At 43.7% G+C, this 18,901-nt stretch overlaps 1 protein-coding gene across 3 annotated transcripts; it reads right to left on the bottom strand.

Moving 5' to 3' along the window:
* Positions 1-5,192: 5,192 nt before the first annotated feature.
* On the bottom strand, positions 5,193-9,542 carry LOC115536838 (bile acid-CoA:amino acid N-acyltransferase-like). Of its 3 annotated transcripts, none has more exons than XM_030348258.1 (11): positions 9,324-9,542; positions 8,774-8,976; positions 8,502-8,601; positions 8,113-8,303; positions 7,864-8,015; positions 7,609-7,728; positions 7,446-7,528; positions 7,215-7,251; positions 7,009-7,089; positions 6,310-6,451; positions 5,193-6,121 (listed from the first exon to the last, which is right to left on the bottom strand). In XM_030348258.1, the coding sequence occupies exons 2-11, from the start codon at positions 8,967-8,969 to the stop codon at positions 5,991-5,993; spliced, it is 1,233 nt and encodes a 410-aa protein (XP_030204118.1). In that variant the 5' UTR covers positions 8,970-8,976; positions 9,324-9,542; the 3' UTR covers positions 5,193-5,990. The 3 variants fall into 3 exon arrangements, with proteins under 3 accessions (XP_030204118.1, XP_030204117.1, XP_030204119.1); XM_030348257.1 differs by having other exon boundaries at positions 7,164-7,251; XM_030348259.1 differs by lacking the exon at positions 7,009-7,089 and having other exon boundaries at positions 6,310-6,313; positions 7,164-7,251.
* Positions 9,543-18,901: the final 9,359 nt, after the last annotated feature.

Genomic DNA, 18,901 nt, shown 5'->3' on the forward strand with positions numbered 1-18,901 from the left:
ATGTGTATAGGACTGACAGACCCAAAAAGGGAGGAGGGGTTGCAGTCTATGTCAAATCTAAGTTTCATGTAAACATCCGTCTCTCTACATCAGTAAGTAAGCAATTTGAACTTCTGGCTCTTGACATGGAAATCTCAAAAACTCTCCACATCACTGTCGTCGGCTGCTATAGGCCACCTTCAGCTATCAGCTGCACCTTACCATCGTTAATGGAACTTTTATCTGGGTTGAAGTTCAATGAAATTGTCCTTATTGGTGACCTTAACTGGAACTGGCTGCTTCCAGCATCAGACGATTTTAAAGCTTTTTGTGATTCGTTTAATTTATTCAGATTGTTGCCCTACTAGACCTAATATGAAATGTCCGGAAAAATCCTCTTTAATTGATCTTATTTTAACCAATGTTCCTCATAAATATTCTGCTGCTTCTGTTTTTGCCAATGACATCAGTGATCACTGTGTCATTGCAACTGTAAGAAATACAAAAGTTCCTAAAACTAAACCGCGTGTCATCATAAAGCGGGATACGAAGCATTTTATGTAGCAAGCATTTTTTCATGGCCTGTTTCTATTTGACTGGGAGAAAATTAATGTCATTTCTGATGTTGAAAATGCCTGGAAATTCTTTTATGATGGTTTTATTGAAATTGTTAACAAGCACGCTCCTTTTAGGAAGTATAGAATAAAGGGCAGGGATAATGCATGGTTCACGCCAGAGTTATCCAATTTACTCCATGAGCGCAATGTGGCATGGTCTAAGGCCAGGGGTACTGGTATTGGAACAGACTGGTTGCTCTTTAGGCAGCTGCGAAATGCAAGCACAGTGGCAATTAGAAAAGCCAAAGCTGATCATTTCCTTACTGAAACGTCAAATAACCTAAACAATCCGTTGAAATTCTGGAAAACCATTAAATCAATAACTGGAAATAAAAATGGTATTGAGCTACCTCCATGCATTGTCAAAGACCCTACCCAAATTTATGAAAAGGCTGACATGCTTGGCTGTTTTAATGAGCATTCACTAAACCAGCTCAACGTTCTCAGCTCAACGTTCTCTTGAGCTGGTTCACTTTTTAACTCTGAAAACACAGCTCAAGGCTCCTCTGCTTTGTAGTTGTTGTTTTGAGGGACAAGCTTTTACTTTTGGCGCTGTTACACATTCAGAGGTCCATAAGGCCCTGAAATGTTTAGACACAAAAAAATCAGCAGGTCCAGACCATCTTGAACCCTACTTTTTAAAGTTAGCTGCTGATTTTATTGCAGCACCTTTGACTTATCTTTTTAATTTATCCCTGGAGACAAACGAAATTCCCCTTATTTGGAAATCTGCCTTTGTTCTCCCACTGTTAAAAGGGGGGGACCCCACTGTGCTAAACAACAATAGGCCCATTTCCAAACTGTCTGTTTTGAATAAGGTATTGGAGTCCATTGAAAGCCAACAACTGAAGGAATTTTTATCAACAAACAGTATTTTATCTGAATTTCAATCTGCTTTTAGGAAACAACATAGTACGTCAACAGCTGCTTTAAAAGTGTTAAATGATTTTATTGAATTTTTAGATAACAAGCAACATTGTGCAGCCCTTTTTGTTGACCTATCAAAGGCTTTCGATGCTTTCGGTGTCAAAGGCTTTCGACACAGCAGAACCATCCGTTTAAGCTCGAATATGAACACTGAAAAATGTAAATGAACAGTTTCGGACTAAACGTTAGGAGGGAGGCCGTTTCATCTCCATGGCTGCGACCCATTCGTGATCTTCCTTTTACAGTCGTTGAGTATGATCGTTATAATCATTGACGTTTTACGTGAAATGCACCTCACTCTGCATTATACTGCAAGGGTCCGAGATGCTTAAACCTGACTCTAGGCCTTTTACGCGGCCAATTTCACAATCTTGCCCGTGTAAAATCCGAGGGGGTAAGATCCCCCTTCGTCAAAGGAGCATGCCTTCTTGGTTCACTGGAGAAGGCTGGGCTACGCACGGAGAGTAGACCTCTTTAGAATAATTTGCATAATGTTTTATTTTCTTCATGATTCAAGACACTCTCATGCAAGAATGAGTATACATCTAAGTGTGTAGGCCACAAACGTGATTTACTATTTACAAGTGCAAAAAAAACGCCAACATATTCAGGTTTTTTTCCCGACAAAATCCTCCTAAGGGAAGTTCCTCTGGTACTTTCTTGTAGATCGCACCATCTTTCCACTTCTGCATTTAATGCGATGGCTTCACCTTCTCTCCCATGATGGTCAGCATCTCTCTCTTTCACCGTCTCTCCAGTTACAACTACTCATATTGATATCCCTGCATTTTCTCTGTTGTAGAGAAAACGCAGCGTTACCTGGCGGGAACACCAGTCCCACCCTTGGAACTAGTGGCGATCCAAGCCCTTTGGGGGCTCCAGGCGAACAGTAATTTGGGGGCCCCTGCATCTACCGGGCTAATGTACCTTATATCACATTTCATGCAAATATTGATGACTTATAAATTTGTAATCATAGTGAGAATAGCATACAAAACAAAAAGATTTGTAATGGTGACACATATTGAAAATGAAATCCTGGAGGGTCTGTTTATCGCGTCATTTTACTCACCTTTACAGACTGGATGGATCAAAAGCAGTCTATTTTACTCAAAAGGAACAGATAGTCATAATGAACTCCTATGAGGAGTTCAGGACGGGACCCTTTAATGTTCAGCTAATTGTTTTCAATAATACAAATATTATTCTATATTCAAACTTTTTGCGGAGCTTGGCGTTCACGCTGTCTCTCACTCCTCGCGCATGCGCTCTCACAGCGTCAAGACACCTGCTCTACCTCCTGAGCTAAGCCGACCCCTTTTCGCGATCTTTCGCAGTTATTTTCGTTGGCAAGTGTGAAACGTTGGACGCGCACATGCTGCATGAATGCTTGAATCGCTTGAAGTAGTAAACAAGGAAGAAAGGCGGAAGGTAGTTTGTCGACGTCAGTTCAAGACGACGCCACTGATTGGTCAAATTTGCGGGAAAGTTGCGGTGGTTGGTTAAAATTGCGACACCGCCCTCAATTCACGGTGATTGGTTGATGTTGCGTTGAAGTTGCAAATCGCAACATCGCGAAATCCTGGAGGGTCTGTTTATCGCGTCATTTTACTCACCTTTACAAACTGGATGGATCAAAAGCAGTCTATTTTACTCAAAAGGAACAGATAGTCATAATGAACTCCTATGAGGAGTTCAGGACGGGACCCTTTAATGTTCAGCTAATTGTTTTCAATAATACAAATATTATTCTATATACGCTTGCAGTTGTGAAATCATGTGTTGTAATTTATTGTATGATGTGTACTTTTAGGGGTTATGATAAGACCACAAATGACTGAAAAGCTGTGCCAACATTTACATTTTTTTTAACCATTCAGCGAACAAAAGCAAATGCAGACTGGTTAACGACTGGTTAACGAATGGTTCAAAAAGCTTAACTACTGGTGAACGAGTTGTTCAAAAAGCTTCACTACTGGTGAACGAATGATTCAAAAAGCATAACTACTGGTGAACGAATTATTCAAAAAGCAAAACTACTAGTGAACAAATGGTTCGCGAGACAGTAACAACTCAGTATGATGCATGACTTTCAGCGCTTGAAACCAAGGGCGGCAGGTTTAAAGCGTGCCCTGCAGCGGTGGACAATTGCTTTTAAGATTTTAACATTACTACCGCCACATAATAAACCTTAAATGTTAATATCAATGCAAGGATTGTGAATATCTTTATAAAAATATGACAATCAACCCGTCTGTGCCCTGTTCATTTAATAACTTATTAATAATTAAATAATTGTGAAATCCCAGGAAAATACAGTTGCTTTCATAATAAATTGGTCAGTTTGCTAATTCACAGAATGATTAATTAATACAGTATCCCCTAGTCTGTTTACCAGTAATTCCTCAATAGTTACTGAGTAACTGTCACTTATTATGCCGCGTTTCCACTGCAGGGTGCGGAACGGATCGGATCGCAAAGGTGCGGTAGGGAGGGGGCGGTATAGCCCAGCTCAGTTCCGAGGTCGCGTTTCCACTGCCGACAGTACCCTTTGTGGTAGGCCGGATGTCGATCGCCGCGGCAGCTACGTAAACATCGTAAACAACGTCTTCCTCCCCAAGAATGCAGACGAACGTCTCCACCTCCTTGTTCGCCCAAGCAAGCGTTTTACGCGACATGTTAATTGTAAAGAATAATACCTCGAGGCTACTGTGTTTGTTTTTATCCCCGCGTCACCCGGAAGTGATGATTCTGTCGACCAATCAACGGAGGGGGTGTGTAGCTAGAATTTCCCGGGACCCTATCAGGCGTCTCGTCTCGTTTTCAGTACCCCAACGGAGGAGTCCTGAAAACGAGGCCCTTATTGTAAAGTGTCACCGATATATAAATATGACATATAACTATGAAGGAAAGTTATTCCTGTTAATGCCATACTGAGCCTAATCTTTCAGGTGAGATAGCTGCAGAGCAATGGCCGAAAATTAAACATTTGGGGAAACACTGGGGAAATTAAACATTTGTAGCCAAGAACACTGACGGAAGAAGAGTTAATTATGAAGGAAAAATGGTTGACGAAGAAGTTCCCCTTAATGCCATACTGTGTCTTGGTCAGATTCTTGGAAACTAATGCGCCGGAATGTTGATTGCCTGATGAATTTCAGGTGCTGTTCATGTTCAATGTTTCCTAAATGAGTGGCAATGGCAGAATGCCATGTTCAGCATACTCTATTAGAGAACTCTCATCCAAAGGATCGCCAGTACAAGGTATTGTCCCGTTGAGCCACTGACATTTTCACGATAAGAATGAAGCCTCATTCATATCGTGAAAATGTCTATTGATAAGCACACATCAAGAAAACTCCAAGCACACATTTCACAAGAGAATTAAGGGCTTTCTTAAAATTTGCACTGTTAACGGTATCCAGCCAATAGCTGTAATTAGTTACACAATAACAAAATGGTCATATAGGACAAATGGGTTGAGTGGGTTGAGTGTGTGCGTGCGTGTGTGTGTAAATAGCCCCAGGTAACGCATACATTTAATTTTTCATTCATTCCTCTTAAGTTACACAGCTACCTGACCAATCAGGCGATCACATTAATGAGCCGTCACCCGGGTTTCTCTGTCGCCGAGCGGGAAATCAGGACACAAAACACCAACACCCCAAACCGCTGTCAAAGATGAACATTTATTGAGGAAAAAGAGAACAATATCATAATACAGAAACACGTCAGAGGTCACAGTAGTCGGCTCCGCGCCCGATCGCGTTCAACATAACTCCTCTGTCCACCCCAAACAGAATAAACCCCAACCCTTATAGACAACTCCCCTGTGGTGCCCCAAACCTGAGACAGGGGACAGAAAAAAACATAAACTAGAATATAAAATACGTATAAAGAATGCACCTATGGGACACAAAAATAAATTGACCATTTAAATTCCCACACATAATATAACATATATAATTACCCAGACATAACTGAATAAATATATATAATAACACACAATAGCATATGTAAAAAAAATACCAAACTACAGATTATACTTGGCTACAGACTGGTCTAGATATGATAATCGGATAATTTGAAGTTTGTGAAGTACCCTGCAGCATCTGTGTTTGTGATTGTGAAAGGGTTGGAGCTAAACATTACACCATAGATCTAATCATTGGTTGGATTTATTGTCCGATCGATTGTCGCCCTGGGGACTTTTAAAATAGTTTAACTCATTGCCTATTTCAATGTTTCCCCTCTCAGCGTATATTGGCCGAGGGTGGGAGGTGGAACGACTACTGGCCATTCAGGTTCTTTGCCCAGCATATCCCCACCCTGCACAAGAACACTTTGCACATCCCATCCCTGAGATATGGGACACTTTAGGAGAAGAAATATCACACATTCACAGCAAAACCTGATAGTCTCGGTCAGACACACTGTCACCAAAAGCCATGGCGGCTGTCTGTACTTTCACAGCGCTGCATCGGGGTCACTTTGAGGATCAGGGTACAGATGTTGCTTGAGGAAGGCCAAGATCTTGTCCCAACTGTCTTCCTCAGCAAATGCATGAGGTTTTGGGTGTCCTCCCCACAGCATAATTTCTGCAACACACACACACACACACACACACACACACACACACACACACACACACACACACACACACACACACACACACACACACACACACACACACACATTACCAATAATCCCTAATTAAGAACTAAATTTTTGGTTCATTTAGAATGGTTTGGCTACCATTCTAAATGAACTATAAACTATTTCTTACCGTGCTGGTCGAAGCATGGAAGGCGGTAACGGGAGATCCGGACAAGGTTGCTATTGGGCAAATGGAGGATGTGTCCGGCACCTGGATAACTCAGTATGGTCAACAGGTGCTCTTTGCCTGCCGTGTGCATCCTCTTTGCCATCTATGAGGAAAATGTGAGGTTCTGTTCAGTCCTGTGTTCCAATCCGCATCTTTTACAAACATGTCTGTTTTGTTCCAGCCCGAAAAACCAAACAGTTTAAGACTATTTATATCACAGTGTGTGGTCTGTCAGCAAGCCTCCCTGACCTAGCTACAATGTATGTACAATACACAGAGTTGGATGTGAATCAATTATCAATAAATGATCTGTAGGTAGAAGGATTTTATAGGTTTAAAATCTCGATGGACAACTTGTAAAAACGGAGCTGGGCAAATCAGGTTTTAAGTAGTATGCAGCATACAAGAACCATTAGAAACCCTGATTTAGTCCCTCTCATCAAATCATTTACTTATAGTCAGCTACTCTGTACGATGTTTGTAACTTTCTGCTTATCCGTTTCTGCTTAACTTTGGATACACGGTTTGTATATACAGTTGTGCTCGTCTTGTCAAACTTGTGTGTATGTGTTTATTTGTATACAGGTCTCTCTTGAACCAGATCTTGATCTCGATTAGACTTCCTGTTTAATAAATGAAGACTCTAGTTTGTCCACTTACCAACTCAGCACATTCTGCAGATGGGAAATTAAGATCGCCTTCCCCAACAACCAGCAACAATGGACAATTTATATTTTCCATCTAGCAAAGATATGACAAACAATATTATTGAATGCATTTTGTGTGCGTACGCGCATGTGCATGCATGTACCTACATTTATAGTTGCTTCATTTGGGAGAGGTAGTGTCAAACCGCGCATTGTTACATGGTTCTGCTCATTTCGCAGAATGGTGTGTTCCTTCCTGATGGAAAAGTTATTTAATCATGGGATTCCAATAAAGCAATATCCATATATCTATTAGGGATGTAAATGGGCATTAGTCTACTATTATAGCAATCCAGAAAAGCATACTTTTATCCTTTTTTGCCGTTGGAATTTCTAGGCATTTGATGGCAATCAATTTCGACCACAATCAACATCTAAAACGAGACTTACATTTTAAATTGTTTCTTCCAAAATGTAACAGACGACTCTTCCATCAATAAGTGGCTGCCATTGATAGAGACACAGCAGCGAGGCTGGAACACAAAATGGTTAGGACACATTGTATGGTTGAAAGAAGACACCGTATATCCGCCTTGTTCGTGGAAATACTTACACTGATAGCTTCGGTGCGGCATGCCATATTGAGAACCACGATTGCACCCTGAGATAGGCCAATGAGTCCAACTCTGTTGCTGATCACCAGCGGATGCTCCTGAAGAAACTCAAACGCCCTCTGTACGGACAAAGATGACCAACAACACTCCCATTAGATCACCTAACAAATCCACTGATGAACAGCTGCACAAGACCGAGAAAAAGTACAGCCATCGACAGAAACAAGTTGGGGACGGACGAAAACATCACAGACCAGAAAATAGTCCATCTTCAATTCTCTTCCAGGAATGACGTATTTGGCCACAAAGGCTACAAAACCTTGAGAGGCAAGCATTGCGGGACGGCACTCCGTCAGCTCCACTTCATAGCCCCATAAATCAAGCACTCCCGGAAAGGGTCCAGGACCTGAGGAGTACAGCAGTTTGGATCCAGAGAACGCTTGGCTAACGAATCACCTCAGGACTGCACAGAACCAGGGGGGGGAGAGGCTATTGGAACATACCAGGAGGGATGAAGAGGATGCCCTCAATCTCCTTCTCTTGCACTCTGATCCTCTTCAGCCCCGGTGCCATGGACCACCTCTCGGCCACCACTGAGGCCAGGGGAGGCTTCTGCCTGAAGCCTTCAGAGAGGTGGCCCTGAAACACCGAGATGAGCACCTCCTGTGGTGTCTCCACGTCAACCTTGAACAAACTGAGGAACAGAAGGAAAATCGTGTGTTCAAACGAATCCTGCCTTACTCGCAATGTATTTCAACATGTTTTAAATGTATGAAGAAAAACCACCCTGTCCCCATTATCACGAGAGAAGGTCAAAGAACGTAAGTGTCAAGGAGTACCATCACAGAGTTAAGCTTTGACCCTCATCAGGCCTGAGGAGGTAGAACCTTACACTGCATGCTCTTTAGATCCTGGCACAGGGATCATACTCCACAGTAAACCCATCGGCTCCTTTCCTGTGTAGGTTCCCCCCAGACTAGCCTCTTGTGAAACTGTGGAGTCAATCCAGATACCAGTTGGAATGGTAAACATGTCATCAATCGTTGTGCATTAGTTGAGGGAACATGAATGAACCGTCATTGATTATTTTAACATCAGGCAGTAAGCCCTGCATTTGAATTGAAGTAATGCTTGAAGTCAAATAGCCATCAGAACAATATCTACCATCGACAGTCCCTTTATTATCAGCGACATAGTGTCCGAACGCCTCCCAATAATCCTTCATCTCAGAGCAGTGAAGAGAGTGCAAAGTGACTGAGAGACCAGGAGGCAGATTCTCCACCAGCACCCGGAACTTCTCGGTAAAGAGTGCCCGTGAGGGACAAACTGAGAGAATTGGATGGACAGCCCCAGCCATCATTCATAATCTGTGAAGCAGAAAAGAAAAGTCAAAATTATCAGTCCAAATACATTATTGTATCAACATTTGGAATACAAATGGAACACTAATTAGTTGTTTTTAGGTTCTACAATAACACAAGCCGTTTCATAGATGATGTTCTTCATTTGCATTTAGCAGATGCTTTTATCCAAAGCGACTTACGATGAGTACATTTGTAAAGAGAAAGATAAACAATATATCTCCGTCTGTACAGTAAAGATGTTCATAGAACCAAGTGCCAAGCACTAACAATTGTTCCCCGTATTCAACAAAGCTATCTGGGATAAGATGCTGCACAATGCTAAGTACTATTGTTAAACGCATGTACTATACCTGGTATGCACGAATCCTTCAATGTATCTATTCCACAAAGATGAAATCCACTATGTGCGAAGAGTCTAAACTGTGACTGGTCAGTGATCATCTGAGGACACATAGCTTACGCCTTCATGAGCCCACTTAACAGTTCCTGGACAGGCCTCCATGTCTTGAGCGTGAGCTTAGGGACGGTTACCAGTGTGCACACAAGACCTATTGCAGTGTTTGTCTTTAATGATGTTTCAATATCTTTTGTGTGTTTAATTCTTTGTTTGTATTGATCCAATACCCAGGGGCGATTCTAGGTAGTGTGGGGGCCCTAGGCAGAGGATTGTTGACGGGGGGAGGGATTTTTTTTTTTTTTTTTTTTTTGGCTCTAGGGGGCCCCCCCCGTGGCCCGGGGCCCCCAAACAATTGCGGGGCCCCAGGCAGTTGCCTGGTATGCCTAATGGGATGCGACGCCTCTGCCAATACCTCAAGGTGTGTAAACTTACGTACCCTATTTTCTGGCAATTTCGTGATGTCAAACGGGACTGACCAGAAAAAGTGAACAAAGGCATACCTGCATGGTTGAACCGCTGTCGCTGTGTGAATGTGTGCATGAATGGGTGAATGTAAGGCAATATTATAAAGCGCTTTGAGACGCCACTGGTTAGAAAAGAGCTGTATAAAGGCAGTCCATTCACCATTTACCATACAGTGGTTACGGTCATTCTCCTATTTTCGCAGGGTTTGCGTGTTTAAAAAACCTGCATAATTGTGGTCATTTTGTAGAAATCACACAGTGAAGCGTGGTGTTTGGGGGGGGGGGGGGGTTTGTGAGGTGTGTCTGTGTGTGTGTGTGTGTGTGTGTGTGTGTGTGTGTGTGTGTGTGTGTGTGTGTGTGTGTGTGTGTGTGTGTGTGTGTGTGTGTGTGTGTGTGTTGAAAGATGAGGGGGTTTGGGGGTGGGTGGTGGAGCGAGGCTTTTGTTGATGGATTCCGTTGAAACACCTTAATATTGTCACAGTGTGTCACGTGTCTCTTTCCGCGTCCATCCAGATGTTTATTGTTATAATATCGTTGATGCAAACTGAGGTTGAGTTGGAGCTGCATTAATAACTCCAGCCGCCTTGGAGGGCGCGCGGGGGGGGGGGGGGGGGGTTGCGGTGTCAGGCGATCATTAAACTGTCAACAACTGCCATGACTCAGGGTCAAGGCTGATACGGTTCTTCCTGTCTTCTCTTTCCCGGCTGCAGGAAGCAAATGGCGTCCGCCACCGGCGATGGCACACAGCTAGTGATGGGGGCTGGGGTCTGGTTGAGGAGTAATTAACAGGGAGGCTCAGGGATTCACTGATTACCTCGTTAACATGGTCGCCAACATAACCGGTGTACTCAGCACAGGTCTGATAAGAATCTGTTTTTTTCTGTACTAAATTGGTTTGGCTCGGGGAAGGAAAAAGTGTTCCTTAACCAGGCTTCGTTTATCACATGGCAGTTAAAGGGGACATATCATACCACCAGGTGTGAGTGTAATGGCTAATCCCACTCACACCTGGTGGTCCCCGTTTAAGAACCGGAGGATATCGCCGTAACCAGGTTCAAATCTCTTTTTTTCTGTGTGCATGTAACCACCCTGAAAAAAAAACGGAGAAAGCACTGAGAAAAAAAACTGTGCACACAACCAACCCCTTCAGCTCTTGGGGCTCTAACGGCAGGTACTTGGACTGGGAGGGGGGTTCACTGGTCAGACCGCCCTCCCAGTGGCAGAGGGCCAGGATTTATCCATAAAACCAACAGTTGTTCTTTTATGAGTTGCTCTGGTTTTAGTCGTGTCACAAGTTATGGCTGATGCTGAGCCGGGGAGTAAATCACTCATTCTGAGGCTCCAGTGGCACAGCGGACAAGTGCTGGGGGTTTGGTCCACTGGTTGTTTTTATTATTGCTGTTACACACCGGTACAGAATGGACCCTGAAGAGTCTTTCAGCGTGCCTCTTAGGAGCAGAAAGACCACGTGTTTGGATGAAAGAAAAGTTGTTTTTTCAACAAACGTCGTCCATAACGGTCCTAGAAGCATTCATGCAAATACATATGCTTGGCTTAATTGCCTAATACTGATAGATCTGTACACATAATCGTTGAGGTCTTAATCTAAAGCTAGGACTACCAGCGGCAGCTCCCTGGATCATATGAGGCACGTGAACATGCACATCGTTCAGCTGCACTCATTGGTAATAACTATTTCGCAGTATAAATCTACTGCGGAACCATCCGTCAATGCGTTGTGACATTTAATATCATCAAAAGGTATGGTCTAAAGCCTTGGCAGCTTGAGTGACCTACCGACACATGCATGATATCATGCATGCGGGTGATACCAAGTAGAGAACGGAGGACAGGAGGGTAGAAAGGCCAACTTGTAATGTTAAGCTCGTGAGCAACAGGATATTCTTGGCGCATAGCTTCTGGTCATCACACATAGAGTGTGTGCGACCAATTAAAAAAGTGCTTATGAAGTAGATGTCTATAATTGTCGAGGTTGCTATAAATACCGCCTCGCATTAAATGATTGTGGTCTTCCCGTCTCATCCCTCTCCTTCATCTCTTTGTCACCTCTTTTGTCATCCCCTCTCAATTTCGATTTTCCCGCCTTTCGTCACAGACTTTGTAGAATCTGGCTCACGAACACTAAGGGCAGCCATAGTGCCACCCTTGTCAGCTCACAGATGATTCATAAAACAGACGCCTTGGCTGATATCGCTGAAGCGCCACTGGCCCCTACGACCATGTACAATGTGCTTGATGTACGATAATTACTGCAGGGGGTAAATTGCTTTGGACTGGTCAAGGTCTACCCTCAACATGCCGGGGGGCAGCGGGGTCAACAGTGTAATTGGAATTGAGGGCGCTGACAAGCTCGCTTGATGTGACACCGACCTTGGGTTTGTAAATAAAGCCGCTGTGAGGATGGAGGGGGGATGGGGTGAGGGTGATGGTGTTACACTGGAGGTGACGGGCGGATGTGCAGGATGTACTTTGGGGACGTGTTTAGGAGTGGCTCGCTCCTGACCATGTATTTTGCTCTTGTTGTGTTTCAAAAATTCTACCTTTAATGTATTTGCCGTCCTTACAAAAAAACGCCTAAATATCAGATTGGACTCACATTTGTCTAGGCTGTCGATGGTCATTAGCCGTCATCGGCTGCTTCTAAAGAAGAACAAACTGCGATCTGATTGTTAATCCTCGCTCAAAGCCAGCGCACACACTTTGATATTGCTCACCATCAGCTCACCTCAACCACCAGCTTAGGAGCCACGCTCTCCTTAGAAGTGGCCATTGTGCGTCTTGCCGCCAGAAACACTTAGGTCTTTTCTCTCCCACAGTTGGATTGTTAATTGATTTCAAAAGAAAGTAGGTCCCTTTGAAATGTTGATCTGCTTGTGTGATTCAGAGCCAGCCCGCCTGCCATCCGCAGCCCAAGATATTAACAAGATTGAGTGTCGGCTCCTTATGGAACTGCTGTTGAGGGACTATTATGAGCGAGCAGTGCTGGAGGCTAGGCTATTACTGTACCTTCCTCTGCTGTGAGAACAGTTGTATAGCGACAGGATTACGTGATAAAGTAGCTGCGTTTCAACCTCCGGTCCTTCAGCTCTTTAGCCCAAAGAGATTTTATTTGAATGCTGAATACTTTCTCACACAGACCTCCATAGGTGGAAGGGAAGGCTAACAATGTGATGAAAAGACGTACGCACGTCGGCAAATATGCAAATCTGAACCAGGTTAGAGTTGTTTTCCCAGTGAGGAATTAAGTCATTTTCAAACAATGAGCTGACCGAATCCTAAGGCCAAGAGTCTGTTTAAAGTGGGTAAACATCGGTGCATTTTCTGTTGTGACAAGCATGAGTGTGTTTACCGAACGTAGACACTCTGGCAGCTGTTTGCTAAAGGGGTGGGGGTAAAGGCGATGCAATGAATTTCAGCAAGGTTGCTTTGAGAGTATCTTTCTGTAGAAAGTGTTTGAATTACAAAGATACAAAAGAAATCACCCCCAGAGTTTATTCTAGTGCTACTGCTGTATACATATGACACACAGACCCCAGAGGGGGAAAAGGGAGGGTTAGACAGATGATAAACAGCTAAACCAGGTGAATCTTTCCCCATGGAAAGATTAACATAAAAATTAAAAATTTTACACGTCAAATTAAATCAGATAATGATTGTGTTGTCTTCTTAACCGGGTTAGTCTCTAAAAGGCCGTAAGAATACTGTGTTATTGCAGTAACCATGGTGCAACCATGGTTAGTCTCATACATTAAATGGACAGAAACCAGAGAGAGCCATGAAATTGTCTGTAAATATTTTCTTTATGTATTCAACATCAATCTATTTCAAGTCATAATTATGTAATACTATGACATTGAAATGACATAAATCCTATATATTTTAAAGTCAGTTTCAAACAATGAGCTCTGAGACCAGAAGTCTGTTTAAAGTGGGTATACATCAGTGCATTTGCTGTTGTGTCAAGCATTAATGTGTTTACGGCTCGTACACACTCCGGGAGCTGTTTGTTTCCTTTATTTGTGTTAAAAAAATAAGAAAAGGCGATGCAATGCATTTGAGCAGGATTACTGTGACAGCAACAAGCTGTAGAAATTGTTGTTTGAATTACAATTACCGCAAAATCTTCCCCGCAGTCTCGGATTGGGGGGGGTGTCGCGGTCCCTGCCGAACAGCAGGTCCTTCGGAATGAAGTTCAGCCTCATTCTCTCTCACTCACTCAGGGCGGGCGGGGGAGAGAAACCTTGGAAGGAAGTGGTGCCTGTGGCTCTTTCCTCTCTGAATCCTGACATCAGGGTTTCTGACAAACCCACTCCGGGATAGTCCTGGTTTGTAAGAAAGTAAAGGCTAAATGTGGCAGGTTTTACGACCCCCCCCCCCTACAGCTTGTCTACCTGATTGCTTGGGACTCTGCACCTGGAGACACCTGACTGCTTCCAGGGTAACTACACGACCTTACCCACTCTGGAGGTTTGCAAGTTGATGGTGTAACCGTGGCAACCTGGGATATGTGTCGGAGTTGATGACCTAAAATACAGGTCGCCAATTAGCAATTGCATCTCCCGAAACAATGCGCTGTAACGTCATTGTACGCTGTCGTGTGCGTGTTTGGTGACGCTGATTGGCTGGAGCAGTTTGTCCGTCATGTTGTGAACTTGTGCGGCATGTCAGGTCAGAACCGTTTAGCAACGCAGAACGTGAGGTGACGTGATCACGATGGTCTCCAGGCTAGCAAAGCGTACCCGTGAACCGGATTATTCCTTTACTGGTTTTCTCCCCTGCAACGACAATGACAAGATGTAAATGGACTGCATTTATACAGCGCTTTTCTAACCTATTGGCCACTCAATGCACATATATGGCCATTATGGCCTCACATTCACCATTCGCGCACATATTCACACACGACGGCGGAGTCAGCCATGTAAAGGCGACAGCCAGCTCGTCGGGAGCAGTTAGGTTTAGGTGCCTTGCTCAAGGACACCTCGACACTCCAGCGAGGAGTAGCCGGGGAACGAACCAGCAACCTTCAGGTAACCAGCCAACCCCATCTACTGCCTGAGCTACTGCAGCCCCAGAAATGTGTTCCTTGTGCTTCTATGGCTTCGTTCTCTCTTCACCACTCCATTGCTCTAATTAGAAAATACAACACGACGACTTCCAAATCTTCGCATTTATCCCCACATGGAGCACCAGATCGGTGACAGGCAATTTAATTCCTCCCCCCTCGACAAATGGCACGGTGTTATAGGTCCAGCGCAGCCCAGGTTCAAGCCACGCACTCAGCTAACATATCAGCAAAAATGGCGTCTTAAAGCGGTTCCCACCACCAGGGAGGGCCTGGTGCCAAGGGCCGGGGGGTTTCATTTGACCACGCAGCGCGTCGCTGACTTGACTCATGGTGCGGTCGTTCACGACAGCTTGAGGCCATTCGTGTTAAACGGTTCGAAGAACCGGTTTGAACAAGCAGCCGGGCTTTCCGTACGGTCTCAGTTACCTCAGCTGTGATGGGGCACTGGTCGATGCGGTCGCTTCGTCTCCATGGTAAAAAAAAAATAATAATAACAAAAGCGACTGCGTCTTCTGTATTATTTCAAGAGTATGAGTGTGTTAGGATTATAATAAGTCAATGGGCCTGCCCTGTCTCTGCTTCCTCATCATCACTGGAGGGTGCTGTTTTCACTCTGATTCTCTGAACCCCTCGTTTTGGCAACGTGTAGGAACGCTGAACACCGGAGGAGTGTTGGAGTGTGTTCTGCTGCCACTCGCTGATTAATGACAACAATTGTTTCACAATTCTAATTAATTGAATTTTCCACTCTAACAAATAGAGTTTTAGCATTTTGCTGCCTGAGAATAATAAGGTGATTCATATTTTTTATTCATAAAGACATGAAACAATGGTTACTGTTTGCATCCGTCTTGCATCAAAATATGAATTTATGGATAAGTCAACATATTGTGCTCTCAAAATCTAAGACCATTTTAAATAGTAATTTGTACAGTTCCTGAAATCTGAAATTCAAACGAACAAACTGCACATTTTACGGTTAATATAATTACTTTGTTGACTCTCTTACAGAATATTAATTAATTCAAATCGATTCATACAGCTGCCTGCCAAATAGTTCTGCAGTTCCAACTTTTCAACTGCCAAGTACACAAGTCACCCCGATAAAATCCACCAATCCTGTATTTGTAATATCTAAAGATATTTTTTTTTTTACTATAATTAGCTTTTTGCAGCCTTGTTCTCTTTAATCCCTCACAGGATTGCCTGCAGAGTATCTTGATGAATCCCATAGCAACAACATGCCCTGAACTCACGGACCAGCCCTCTGTACGGTTGCTAACCGCGGCTGGACTTCACATACTAAACACAGGCGGGGGGTGGGGGGGGGGGGGGGCAGTCCAATACACAAATATTACATTATAACATCAAATGAATGATGATCATAATTAAATACCCGGCAACGGTTTTCTGTTTCCTACGGAGGACTTTGACACCGTCATCCCCTCCCCATGTGGCAAGACCACCTAGCATTCTGCTGATGGACCTCCACCACAACCCATAAATCAATGGAGAACATCAATCTTACCCTTTACCATCCCCCACTGCCACCCCCCCCCCCCCCCCCACACACCCCCCACCCAGAAGCTACGCCCCCATCTTCCCCTTATCGACTTTAGCTCAGCCTTCAGCAGAGCGCACCATAAACCCATTCAGCCTCTTCACTAAAGCACCGGGCGTGATCATTCACCCCGGCGGCTGCCGCTGGATCTCCCATGAGCTCCGGACGGAACAGCGGACAAAGGAGGGGTTAAGGTGCCGACCACCGGCGTGGTCCGCTGACCCACAGCCCAGCTGTCTCAGCGAGCACACGCTTCCATCAGAAATCCTCCCAGACTCATTACGGCATCATGCGTCATGGGCTATATGGGCTGATATGGTCTTTTATATTAATTTATGTTTCGTGGAACTGAGCTGCCTTAAAATGTAAATGTGGATATGTAAAATATGTAATTCTCATATTTAAAGACTGCACTTTCCTTTTGTACTACATTATTAAAACAACCCTTCCATCATTTTGGCCAAAATATTAATTTTTGTGAATATTCATAGACAGCGACATCATTCTAAGTGATTCCAAGGCCTTCATACATTTCACTTATTTTCAAAGTGACCACAAAGCAGTGTTATGCACTTATCAATTGTTACATATTTATTATTTGGTCACTAATTGATAACTCAATAATTATTCAGACATCTTGACGAAGGCGCTAGGCAGAATTGTCGTGAGCAGGGTATGCACCGTTTGCTTTATGTTTCTGTCTACAGCCATCCGCAGTGTGTGTGTCTGCTCTGTTTCCTAAGCACACGTCTGTAAGTACCTGTCAGAGTCTTAGGCTGAGCCTATGCAGCTGTTCACGTTGCCTGCTTATTGATGCGACTATCAATCTAAGGGAGCGATAATGTCAAAGCCATGGGTGAATTTTGTGAGCCTTCAGACCTACAGGAAGTGATGCAAACACACCATTCATGGAGGCCCAGAGTGACTTGGGAGTGAGATGGAGAATCCTTGTCTTTTTCATGTGAATCAGGGCATTATACGGATAATATCAATTTTGAGGCTCTAGCCCTACATAAAGTGATGCAATTAGCAGGTGACATCAGGGTCAAGGGAACTTTGGAGTGAGCTAAAGACCTTGGGTCTCTTTTATACGAAAGAAGGCTGCGATAACGTACAGGAAGAGCGATCTGGGGACTCTAGGCTCGTGGGAAGTGACTCACAAAGCATGAAATGCGCCTTTGAAACACATTGGGATAGTTCTTCTTAAATCTCGAGTCTCTCCGGCAAGAAGGGGGCCGCTCGCTACGACGATTCCCTAAGCCCTCCCTACCTCCGCACATTATAATGCCGTCGCTACCTTCAAATTTTGCATTCTTCACTTGGAACAAAACAAATGTCATCCATTTTGTTTTGGCAGACAGAATCTTGACATACGTCAACGTATTTGTGTTTCTTTGATCAGCCGATAGAACTCTTATTCGTGTCGTTCGGGGGCGTATTGACGACCTACGAAACTGTCGTTTCGGTTGAAGATCACGTTTGATGTTCATAATGCAGTGATGCAATCTGTGGAAATCCTTATTTTTATTTCTCCGACATAATCTGAGAGGGGAAACACCACACATTTAAAGCTGTGCATTACTGCAACACAGAGTGGAAAAAAAAGAAGAACCCATGAAATTGTATTTTCTCGAGTCAACAAGATTTATTTCCTACCTACTATTAAGTAGTTATATTCCCAGCATTGCATTAATGCCCAGCCATACAAACCTTTTATTTTGCAATGAAACTTCTCGTCTGGCAGCGTATGGTAGCCTATATTATTTTAACTTAATACCATAAAAATACCTAGTACGGTCCAGATCATTACGTTCCAATGTGCTGGCTGATGAAAGTTAACCAGACCTAACAAGGCTGCATGGTCTGCTGCAGCTTAGATGTTATTAGACAATGGCTTTTCATTACATGAGGTCATATGACTGGAGGTGGAGGTCAGATCCATCTGGCCATAAGCTCATCATATCCAGCTGGTTGGTTGAATATTATAGCATGAACAGAGAGCTAGAGAACATCATGTATTCATGTACGTATATGCTATTATCTAGCTCTACCTCTGCCTCTCTATCTGCCTGTCTCTCTCTCGCTCTCGCTCTCTCTCGCTCTCTCTCGCTCTAATACCACTTCTCATGGTCTGGTGATTCTTGGGTACTATTATCTCCGTAAGTTATTTGAATCACATACAATCCATGTATTTATCTAACCCTATTGCCATAGAGTACGGCCTATGTATTTATTTCATCCCTGAGAAACAAAATTATAATGGTCTTCATCCTAAGCATTCTAATGCAGTATTATTAATCTCCTCCTACTTAAATATAAAAAGATATGCAGTCAAAGACTATTTTTAATTTTTTTTCACCTCTCGTTCCATCACCACCGCTGTCCCACCAATCACAGTCCCTCCTCCTGGGCCCACT

Source organism: Gadus morhua, chromosome 23, assembly GCF_902167405.1.
Source record: "Gadus morhua chromosome 23, gadMor3.0, whole genome shotgun sequence".
NCBI classification, from domain to species: Eukaryota; Metazoa; Chordata; class Actinopteri; order Gadiformes; family Gadidae; genus Gadus; species Gadus morhua.

What these genes read in the sequence shown, in the direction of transcription:
- LOC115536838 (XM_030348257.1), bottom strand. Translation starts at nt 8,969, where the DNA reads ATGATGGCTGGGGCTGTCCATCCAATTCTCTCAGTTTGTCCCTCACGG. An exon ending in TGGAAGAAACAATTTAAAAT is followed by an intron (nt 7,252 to 7,445) that starts GTAAGTCTCGTT and finishes CTTTTCCATCAG; the next exon opens with GAAGGAACACACCATTCTGC. An exon ending in CAAATGAAGCAACTATAAAT is followed by an intron (nt 7,090 to 7,163) that starts GTAGGTACATGC and finishes TATCTTTGCTAG; the next exon opens with ATGGAAAATATAAATTGTCC.